At 40.4% G+C, this 10,600-nt stretch overlaps 2 protein-coding genes and 1 long non-coding RNA gene across 8 annotated transcripts in view; 2 read left to right on the top strand and 1 right to left on the bottom strand.

Annotated features, from left to right (window-relative positions):
* LOC137176147 (uncharacterized) overlaps nucleotides 1–10,600 on the top strand; it is a 59,845-nt gene that overhangs the window by 46,105 nt on the left and 3,140 nt on the right. The gene's annotated exons all lie outside the window — the stretch shown is intronic.
* morn2 (MORN repeat containing 2) lies at nucleotides 72–1,547 on the top strand. 3 transcript variants are annotated; one of them, XM_067582235.1, is made up of 7 exons: nucleotides 72–166; nucleotides 253–306; nucleotides 419–463; nucleotides 531–581; nucleotides 665–771; nucleotides 873–1,009; nucleotides 1,363–1,547. In XM_067582235.1, exons 2-7 carry the CDS (start codon nucleotides 300–302, stop codon nucleotides 1,463–1,465), a joined length of 450 nt encoding a protein of 149 aa, XP_067438336.1. In that variant the 5' UTR covers nucleotides 72–166; nucleotides 253–299; the 3' UTR covers nucleotides 1,466–1,547. The 3 variants fall into 3 exon arrangements, with proteins under 3 accessions (XP_067438336.1, XP_067438335.1, XP_067438337.1); XM_067582234.1 differs by having other exon boundaries at nucleotides 83–306; XM_067582236.1 differs by having other exon boundaries at nucleotides 85–306; nucleotides 419–451.
* The window catches only part of strip2 (striatin interacting protein 2), a 31,270-nt gene continuing 22,919 nt past the window's right edge, over nucleotides 2,250–10,600 (bottom strand). For all 4 annotated transcript variants that reach the window (XM_067582224.1, XM_067582223.1, XM_067582225.1 and 1 more), the window contains 11 exons: nucleotides 10,205–10,270; nucleotides 10,033–10,096; nucleotides 9,667–9,738; nucleotides 9,463–9,537; nucleotides 9,042–9,139; nucleotides 8,321–8,447; nucleotides 7,124–7,224; nucleotides 6,592–6,658; nucleotides 6,376–6,480; nucleotides 5,646–5,850; nucleotides 2,250–4,714 (listed from right to left, as the gene is read on the bottom strand). In XM_067582224.1, the coding sequence (XP_067438325.1) occupies nucleotides 4,464–4,714; nucleotides 5,646–5,850; nucleotides 6,376–6,480; nucleotides 6,592–6,658; nucleotides 7,124–7,224; nucleotides 8,321–8,447; nucleotides 9,042–9,139; nucleotides 9,463–9,537; nucleotides 9,667–9,738; nucleotides 10,033–10,096; nucleotides 10,205–10,270 (1,231 nt within the window). In that variant the 3' untranslated portion in view covers nucleotides 2,250–4,463. The remainder of the gene's footprint in view (nucleotides 4,715–5,645; nucleotides 5,851–6,375; nucleotides 6,481–6,591; nucleotides 6,659–7,123; nucleotides 7,225–8,320; nucleotides 8,448–9,041; nucleotides 9,140–9,462; nucleotides 9,538–9,666; nucleotides 9,739–10,032; nucleotides 10,097–10,204; nucleotides 10,271–10,600) is intronic.

Raw genomic sequence — 10,600 nt, 5'->3', positions numbered from 1 at the left:
CAAAAGTAAATGCAACATGTGTTGAGCTAAACTACGTTTTTAACAATTTCAATCATTTTAAAGCTAGTTCCGCATTGAACGTGTAACCATGGCAACAGCAGCTCGCGTCTAGCCACCCCTACAACATAGACTACACAGAGTACAGTCAGGACTGGTTATTTTTAGGGTGATTAAGTGGACAAATATAGCATAAAGTTATATTGTGTCACTTTCACTACTTTTTCATAAGTTGTTTGACTTTTCACATCGCAGGACTTGGCCGCTACACAGCGTTTCCTGTCGGGTTTGAGCTGTCACGGATGTCTGGTGGGGTGTGATTATGAAGATGATTTTCTAACACCCACAGCACACTCACAACTCCTGTCTGTCTTTCCTATCTGTTGGCTAATTTTTGTGATTTTTTTTTTCAAACTTTCAGACAAGAATGAAAGCGATTCTTTAAACACTCAAGGTAAATATCCAAGTTGCATACCTACAAAATTCACCTTACAGCTGAGGTGCTTGAGGGAAATATGTCTATGTGTTTGTAGGGGAAGAACCTGTGAAAGTGAACTACATTTTCCCAAATGGGGACAGATATGGTGAGTGACAAATGATGGATGCAGCTTTTCAATCCAATGCATGCTGTAGGTCTGTGTCACCTTCTCTTTTCTTTCACCCACAGAGGGGGAGTGCAGCAGATCTGCTTCAGGGGTGATAACAAGGAGTGGTTTTGGTAAACACACCTCAGCAAGTGGTGTTATATACACTGGAGAGTGGCACGAGGACAAAGTATGTATTTACTGTGTGTGTACCTACTTACATCTGTGTACATGGTTGCATTTATTTTCTCATACATGCTTGCTCTCTCTCTATCTCTGTTCCTCTCCCAGATGCATGGCAGAGGGACCCTCCAGCATCCCTCCAAAGCAAAATATGAAGGAGAGTTCAAAGACAACATGTATCACGGCACAGGAACATACACCTTCCCGGATGGCTCCATGTACACGGGCCACTTTAACAAGAACAGGTAAAAAGGTTTAATTTGTGCACAATTGTTCAGGTTAGCCTTTTTTATTCCTAGAATACAGCAGCAAGGCTTCAGTTGTACATTTCCAAAGCAATCAGAGGTTTCTTCCACCTTAACATGACAAATCCCACTTAAATCTATAGTGGCAGGACTAAAGTTGTTATAGTGTTGTGTACATTAACCCCAAGAACTAACATTCACAATATTTCCTTTAACTTACCCTTAAGTACTTTTAAAGTTTTTTTCTGGGACCCAAAACTTGATGTTTTTTTATTTTACTTCATTTTCTTGATGTGCAATTACACCAAACATCATATATTAGATGTCTTAACTGATGTGTTCTTCTACTGTAGGCTGGAGGGAGAAGGGGCATTCACTAACACGGAGGGACTGGTGTGGATGGGGGAGTTTCACGGCAAAGCAGCGCTGGGACTGAAAATGCAGCATAACATATAGACTAAAAAAAGCATTTTTGTACCAGACTGTGTAAAACATTGTATGATATATTCTACATTAAAACCGTATAAGAAAAGACTAATTATCTCGTCTTTACATATTCTTCTGTGCAAGTGACAAATAGATTTACTATACTAAATGCTGACAGATCACACACAGACCTCACAGGCCTGAGATCACACATCCATGTATTTCTGTGTACTGATGGTTTAATATCATGCAATCAATGAGTCATGTCTCTTGCTCTCAGCTGTATCTCCTGCTTTAATGGTCCTGGTGCTCCGACACAGCAAGTGTCTCTTTGTGTGAGCCTCGTTTCACTCAGGAGATATTATACTATTGTTGTATGGTTTCTGTTCCATCTACATATCATTCTGCTCTCATGTAGCTGTAGGAGATGCATTCAGGTGCACTGAAGACCGGGAAGACACAGACACTAAATAACATCCCCAAAATGTTTAATTTGTCCCTGGTGATACTGTATCTTGACCCTATCAGGGTTAAGGATGAGTACAGGACAGTTTTACATCATTACTCTGCCAGCCAATCATAGAGAGGGCATATGCTCCCATCCTCAGCCACAACAGCTGTACCCAAACTGTTGGAACATTGGCCCGAGGAAATGTGTGATGTGATGTGATGTGATGCGAGTGTGTGGTCAGTTTGACCTTTACTGTTTGTGTGTATGGGTGTGTACACAGCTTTGTGTGTTGACCAGCTTTCTACACTCTGTTATCCTGCACGACTTCCTCAGAGCTGCGATGTAATTCATAGTCAACAAACATTCACAATTGTTCAACATTGTTTAATAAGCAACTCTGATATTGTAATTTGTCTTTCTATTGAATAATGCCTCTACAGATCAGTAATTGCACATACCCCTGAACAAATTCAGTGTAGAGTATTCATCTAGACTATGCTTATATGGAAATGTGTAACAAAAACACATATATACTGTAGTAACATCCATACAATGCTTAACACATCTGGTAAAATATTGTACCAGATACAGTAAAACAGCTATTTTCATTGATTGTACAATTTTCAGGTAGAAAATAACATCTTGTATTGCAAACCTTCAGAGGCGATTCGAATGAAAAACCTTAAATACAACAATGGAGGCAACAACAACCAAACAAAAATAGAAAATGGCACTCAAATTTGGCACGAGATACAATAGTTGAAACGTAACTGACATAGATACACACTTACAATGAGTTATTGTGTTGAGTGACTGTGTGAAAATGCACTAACACCCCGACAACGACCTACGCGGCGGCAGTGCTTCAGGTGTTAGTTCAGTGTAAGAATGTGACGATAATGTGTATTCATCACAGCAGGTAGTGAAGCTAGAGTGAGCTATAGTTGCAATATATTATCTCCATAAACCTGAGAATCTATTAAGTATACAATATTATTTTCAAAGATTTCTATCTCCTGATGAAGAAAAACAGTAAAATCCCTTGTAATGCAGAACACAGAAACATTTTCTAATTGTGCTGGAAACATCGTTGGTCAAAAAAAAAAAAAGCTGTTCCAAATACAGGTACTCAGAAAACAGAACGGTGGCCATGCACATTTCCACAGAGAAGCACGAGTCAAGACTTAATTATTGATCTATACAAAGATAATACATAACGGCTCTTGACCCCTCACAGCGAGTAGATAACAAAAAAAAAGTGAGCATGCTATTAGTCTTCTGTGCTTGTTTGTGTGTGCTTTAGTAGAGACGTTTCCACCTAAGAGCTCTCAAGTACAAACTCTGATAGGTAGGGTAAGGTACAGTGAAGACGTACTAGAAAAAAAAAAAAAAACAGCACCATTTTTGTGACAACAAGTGCTCACCAAGGCCACCAGGAGCTCAGTGGTTTAGTGTGGTGGTCGGGCAGATGGAGAGGGAGGTGGCCTGTAAAAGTAGTGAAGACGGTGAGCTGAAGGATTCCTGCTATTCTGATAATTGCTGAGGTTGGATATGTGTGTGCGAACAAATCCTGGATGACATCAGTGATTACAGATTTGCGACTTCTGGATTTGATAAGATTACGGAAGTGTCTAACATATCTGGAATAGCAAGAATTCTGTGTAAGGTACATTTTTTCTATTTTAAAAGTGAACAAATAGGATAGTTTCTTTTTTCTTCTCCTCTCAACATCTGCCCTTTTTCAGATAACTGCTTCTTTTCTTTTCGCACACACACTTTACATTCGTGAACACTTACAGCTGTCATATTAGTTTTTTTTTGGGTGATCATTATGCTATGAGAGGAAACGGCTCCCACTCTTACATTTGGACTATCAAAATGACCCTGTGGTCTGTTTCCAAAAAGCCTTTTTTTCCCCTAGAAAATGCATAAGAAAACGTTCAAATCCATCACCAACAATCTAAAACCCAATACCTATGATAGGCTTTGTGATTAAAATGAAAAAACCCACAAATTATCAAGACAAAAACTGATTAGAAATCATTTAAATTTACATCTTCTCTCAAAAAAAAAAAAATCATTTATAATAAAAAAAGTTGATCACACACATTGATACAAATAAATAACGAAGGAGGAGTCAAACCAGCACCAACGGGATGTGGGGTAGGCAGTATAACTGGCCAAAACAGTCTCCTGCTACAGCGATATCAGATGTTTCTTATTAACTGCTACCTCTGTTCTTGCCTGTCACGTCCATGTGTTCACAGTAGTCATAGGCACATGTTAGCGTCAAGTGTGTGTGAAGTGTGTGGCGTCTATTTGTGCGTCTGTGCTCCTCAACTTTGCTCCATTTTTCTCTTTCATCTTCCATCTCCGAGGTGACTTTCTTCACCTCCAGCTTCTTTTTTCCCCTTTACCCTCCCCCCTCCCTCTATCACTGATGTACAGAATATCCTACATCCCCTCCCTCTTAAAAATCGCACCCTAAAACCACTCCGACAGGCTTGTACGTGACCTCTCTTTTGCCACAATCCCCTCCGACATTCACCCTCCCTCCCTCCCTCCCTCGTCCCTGCATCACGGATTCTGCAGCAGCCCCTCCCACTGGATCGGCTGAGAGAAGACCTCTCTCTCCAGCCACATCTCGTAGCTGTAGTGGAAGTCCTCGGGCAGGTCCACGCGCTGGCCCAGCACGCTCTGCAGGCAGTTGTCCACGGGTGCGAAGTCTCCGTTCTTGTTCTTGTCGTAGCGACGGCTGTTGAACTTCTCGATGCTCTCCCGCAGGGCGCACTCCTCTGCCTGGAAGTCCCAAGGCCGTGCGTCGATATCTGGGAGGAGGGGAAGGGTGGATAGCAGAGGGGAGGAAATATTTAAATCAATCTCAAGGGCACTTATTTTAATATATACTTGAATGTTCACACACCTACTTTCACCTTGTACTTCAACATAAGGGTAGCCAGCAGCTAATATCATTATTTTCTTCTATTTCCAACTATTACCCCTCATTTCCCCCCTTTTTTTTTGCTATTATCCATCTCTTTCTGTAACACTCATGGGGACAGATTACTTGCTCTCCCACAAGGGATGTTGACCCTGAAAAGTCCCTTTTCCCTGTTGCTATGGCAACACGATCCTGACTGTTCAGCGGTGGCTTTTGGGAGCATTATATTTCAAACACATGTATACAGACATAACCGCACGAACAGAAACATAAACACTACACACCCGCTATTAATTGAACAATTAGTATTTATTAACCTGAAATGTCATGTTCACACAGCTGGGGTGAGTGTATTCTTTATAATGAAGTCTCTGTTCTATTAATCAGCTCTGTGTGAGGGCAGAGCAAGACTGCTGGGACTCATTATCTCCATGACCACTTTATTTATGAAGAACTGAAATGCTAAACTGCCTTGTGGCATGAAGAGAATGACAAATAAGGGTCATTGTGAGTGTTCTGAGCACTGCAGATTGTCCTTAAATCTACTCTGAGACCCTACATTCCTGAGGAAAATGAAAACCATTGGCACTAGTTTAATTAAAGCTGCACTTTAAAATGTTTATAATATAATACAACAGTTTTTATCACCATAAATCATGAATAAGGGCTGGAACTATCTGTACAAATTGAGATACTGCTGTTATTAATTAGTCATCTTTTAATGTCTTTTGTGCACTCATAGTCTCAAATCAAAACATACTGAAAGGTTTAAAAGGTCTTGAACTAAACCCTAAGTGAACTTTTTTTTTTTTTTTTACCATTTCCGTAGGCCCAGTCGTCATTAAGCCTGTGGCGGACCTTCTGGTAGATGGCCGACATGGTCTTCATGTTGCTCTTCCTCCACTGGCGGCCCAGATATTTGGTCTGGATCTTAAGCAGCTTGAGAACGTAGAGCTGCATCATTGCCTGCTTCACCTTCAGGGCTCTCTTCAGGATGGGAGCAGACTTGAACACCACCAGCATCTGACGGGAGAATGAAAATGACGAGAGGAGAATTTCTGAGAACGCTGTGTGTTAACAAAATGTTCATCCATGGCTGGATTAAGCCGCTGTCTTTACATGTTGCTACAGGTCAAGTGAGTAACTCAAATTTAATGAGATTTAACCCAACTATTTTTTTCCCGCTTCACAACATATAAAAACATCTATGTCCAAGTTAATACTGACCTTGGCTCTGTGTAAAATTTATTTTTATTTTGTCTTTGCAAATTGTGTGCAAGCTTGTTTCTTCAAAGCATATTTAAAAAAATGCTGATTTTGTGTAGGAAATCTAATATTTTCAAGATAAAGTTACTTGATACAGTTGTTTTGATTTGTAATGAACACATACAACAATATGATCACACAGCCAACTTTCCCCCCCTTTTTTTACTCAAATTTTGATCATATCATATCATGAGTCACATTGGGATTTATACTTTTTACAGTCATGTCAGTGAACGTTTTCCCTCAAGGCTGCTCTCTTTGCAGCGTTGGAGAATTACTCACCATGGTCCTCGAATGTTTCCACTTGGTCAGCTTGTTCAAGATTCTCAGTAGGTTTATACAAGAAAACAAGTTTCTCCAACAGAATTGATTGTTGTCTCCTGCTTCCTGAAAAAACACACACACACACACACACATCAAGGTCATAATTGGAAGCTGGAAGGCTTCTTTCTTTAATGGCCTTCATCCAGTGTGGATCAGTCAGGTGTTTTGACTCACCAGGCTCTCAGCTGTGAGCTCAGGCATCTCATGGACCACACAGTGGGGGAAGTCCAGCACACATATACTGCAATGAGAACAGGGAGGAAACATCTTTTGTTTGTTCACTGCTGCATCAAAGTGTGTAAAATAATAGTTTAATTTAAGTCTTCTTGTCAGTTTGGTATTACAGCCTGCACACAGATTGGACCTGTTCTTTCACCTGTACAGTCCTGTCACCTGATTTTATGCTTTTTTAAATTTCTTTCACACCCTAATCTGCTGCTGTGAAGCCATCTGTGCCACTTCCTCGAAGCCTGCACTTGTACATTCGTGAGATACAGGACTTCCGCTCATACTTGTGATAACCTGTTTTATACTGTCATACCAGAAGACCATCTTTATCTTTAATCGTAATGGGATGAAGATAACGAGAGCTCTTTTTTTTTTACTGCGTCTCTTGTGCCAAACCAAACCTGCCTGTCATTAGACAGCAAAACAAAAAGTGCAGTGTTTATACTGAGGATACAGTGAGTGAAAAAAAAATTCTTACCTGTTTTTGGCACTGATATAAGACATGATGTTCTGGTTGAAGAACTTGAGGATGAGTGGGATACAGTTGGCAAACACCAGGTGCTGCGAGACAATCTCAAACTGCAGGAAAAGAGGAGGCGGCAGTGTGAAGAGTTAGTTTCTGTCCTAGACCCAAAATACTTTGATAAATATACATTTTACACAGTCTTATGTGGTCTTAAACCATTTTATAGATGAGGTAAAGAATGTTTATGATAGACAGTGATGTTAATGACACAAATCATGAAAAGGAAATCCATATCTCTGGAAAATAATAATCCTGCAGCTGATAATCTTGTATCATTGATGAGTTTCCTGTGTGGGGTAAAAGGTCAACAACCAGGAGGATTTCTATTTTCATGAGTCAGCTATGTAAATCCTTTACCTCATCCAGGAAGCTTTACCAAGATGAAAAGCATTCCGCTGCTGAATTATCATGAGCTCATATATCAGCATTTTGACTGATTGTGGTGGTTTAAATGTGCTAATTTTGCCCTGTTTTCTGCATGTAATGATTCCTTGCTGAAGATTATTAAGTATTTACATAAGTAATTTATCCTTTAAGACAGTTTTTTATAACACTGTGTCTGTGTGGTTGTAAAACAATGTACAGAGCAGTGACTGCATTATATGTGCAGTCTCCTTTTGTGGCAGCAGAGGGCGCTACAACTATAAGTGTGCAGAGCAGCCACTTGAAAAGATTGTAAAGGAATGTCCCTTCCTAGCAACAGAAAACATGCCTCTGTGCCACTGCACTGACACTATTCAATAAGATAATTTTACATCTGGACAAGTGCAGCTGAAAGGAGAAATAAAACATGAAATAGGGCCCGAATCGTTTTTTAGATTTTAGATCAGATGCTCTCTGTCAGTCTGTCTGTTTTCTGTCTTCATTGTGAGAACATAGCTTCAGCTCTTGTGACGTACAAGAGAGGGGATGGTGGTCCAAGGGTGGGGGTGGAGAGGAGAATGAAAGGAGGAAAGTAATGGCACGCTTGACCGGATAATCAGGTGGAGGATAGTGAAGGTAATGTGGGGGGAGGTGCACGGCTACTGGTGTGTGTGTGTGTATGTGTAGGCAGACAGAGAAAGAGGAGAGAGAAATGAAAGAGAGGCCAAAGAAGGTAATGTGAGGTGTCTGTAGGAGGGAAGAACAGAGGTGTGTGTTGTGTGTAACCTGATAGATGTGGTTCAGTTTGAAGTGTTTGAGGAGCAGCAGCAGAAGAGCAGAGATGGCCTTGACAATGATTTCCTTGTGACGGTTCACGTCAATTCCGAGTTTCATGCTCTGAAGGACTGTGATACTGGAGGACACACACACACACACACACACACACACACAAGGTCTCAAATAACAGTTTTGTCTCAACAAGAGACAAACACAACTATGTTAATATAAAAACATGAAGAGACAGACTGTTCTCTCTTATTTGGAAAAACATATTCTGTTTCCTATGTTAAATTGTCTTTCAGTTCTCTCAGGTTGCTCTCTTCGTCAATCTAAAAAAGCCACCCTGCAGACCAAAAATAATCCAGAGTGAGTGTGTTTTTAAAAGTACTCCATTTGCACAGAAAATATGATTTGAAAAAATAGACTTTTCTCAGAGGTGGCAGCCTGATAAGCTCCAAATAGTGGTTTGAGGGAGCAAATAATGAGTAAATTTGCTTTTCACTTATTCTTTTTTCATGTATTCTTCACATTACAAGATTTTATTAATTGATTACTGCTCAAAAACAGCTGTTATAAATGGTGGTGAAATCTGAAAGCATATGGGTAAATTTGATCTTTAAACTGCCGGATCTAAATGTGGCTCTAGATGTCTGCAGGTGGATAAAAACAGCACCATGGGGGAAGAGATTCAAGGGCAGCAACAGTCTATCCACACTTAAGTACTTACGGCATCTCCTCAGGCAGCACATCAGCTAGGATGTTAATGGAGTCAGTTTTGGCTTTGGAGGTCGGAGCTGCGGCCAGCAGCAGTTTAAGGAGGGCAATCTGACGTAACACACAAAGCAAAATGTAGAGATTTTTATATCTTAGAATTAGGCAAAAAAATGCATATCTGAAAAACATACAATTGATTTTAAGATCTGTCCCCAACCCAAATTCATTCCCACATTTAACCAAAATAGATTTGAATTCAGCTTTTGCCTGTTTACACTGTTTCACTGGATAGCAGATGAGTGTGATGTAATGTGTGTTTCTAGGGTCGAAAAAGCAAGAAAACATTATGCAATTTTCCATATGTTGTTCTGATTGGTAATTATATCAAATTAAGTACAATGACGGAAATCAATAATACATTATGAGCTACTCACCACATACTGGGAGAGGTTAGGAAGCATGCCCAGGTACAGCATCTCTGCCGGTGTCTCCTCCACCTCCTCCTCACCCTGTAAAGTCCATATATACAATATACTATCAAATCACACACACATACAGTATAAATCCAATAGAAAAGGCTGTCACATGACAATGAAATGAGCAGAGACATGATATTTACTTATGGTGGAATAACTGACCAGGGTCATTGGACATTGTTGTAGCTCCTCCTCCCTCTTGATCTGGACTTCGGCAATGGAAACATATTTGTGCTGGAGGAGAGAAGGAAACCAAATGATACCACACAAGTGACTGTATACAGAGGTGTTGGAAGGATGTGTTAATTACCATTACTGACTGACATCCACAGGGGTATTCCTGTGTGTAACTACACTTCTCAGCCTGTTCAAACAGGGGGTATGGATTTTTAACTGGGATGCCAATGCCAGGGGGATTCAACCGCGAGTGAGAGTATTGATTAGTAGACACTCCAGCCATAATGAAATAAACGAGGAGGACATTTGAGTCTGAGAATCTGCATTAGTGAGTGGCTGAAGCACACTCACCTGTTTAAGAGTCTTGACACTCTCATGGATGGGTCTGGGCAGGCCCACGAGGGTCTCTGTGTCACTACAAAACAATGAGCAGCAAAAACAATGAGATTTCCAGTGAATCATTTCTTCAGTTTATTTCAATGAATAATATACGGAAATTATTTGCTTCCAGGGAAATACCTACCTTCCCAGGGTGAAGCCGATGAACTTGTTTCTACTGGTCTCCAGGAAGTGCTCAATGTCTTTCTCCCTGTAGATACACAAACAGGCTACAGTCAAAGGAGTTTAAAGGAGCATTTACATGTGTGCATACGCCCACACACACACACACACACACACACACACACACACACACACTGCATGAGCTTTCTGAAATCTCATCGGTCACACTGTGTGCTGCTGCTGTCTGTCTTACCGATCAGCATTTAATCAGAGCTGTATGTTGCAGCACTCGATTCAAAGCTATTCACTGACACAGAAATAAACAGAAACACACAAAAAGAGTTCACTAAAGGATAATCAGAATGTAGGTTCTCTGATAATTAATGCCTGATAAATGCAGCATTAGTAAGTGTTTGTG

The sequence above is a fragment of the Thunnus thynnus genome, chromosome 23 (genome assembly GCF_963924715.1).
Source record: "Thunnus thynnus chromosome 23, fThuThy2.1, whole genome shotgun sequence".
NCBI classification, from domain to species: domain Eukaryota; kingdom Metazoa; phylum Chordata; class Actinopteri; order Scombriformes; family Scombridae; genus Thunnus; species Thunnus thynnus.
The sequence above is the reverse complement of the archived record's forward strand: the minus strand, read 5'-3'. Positions and strand labels throughout refer to the sequence as shown.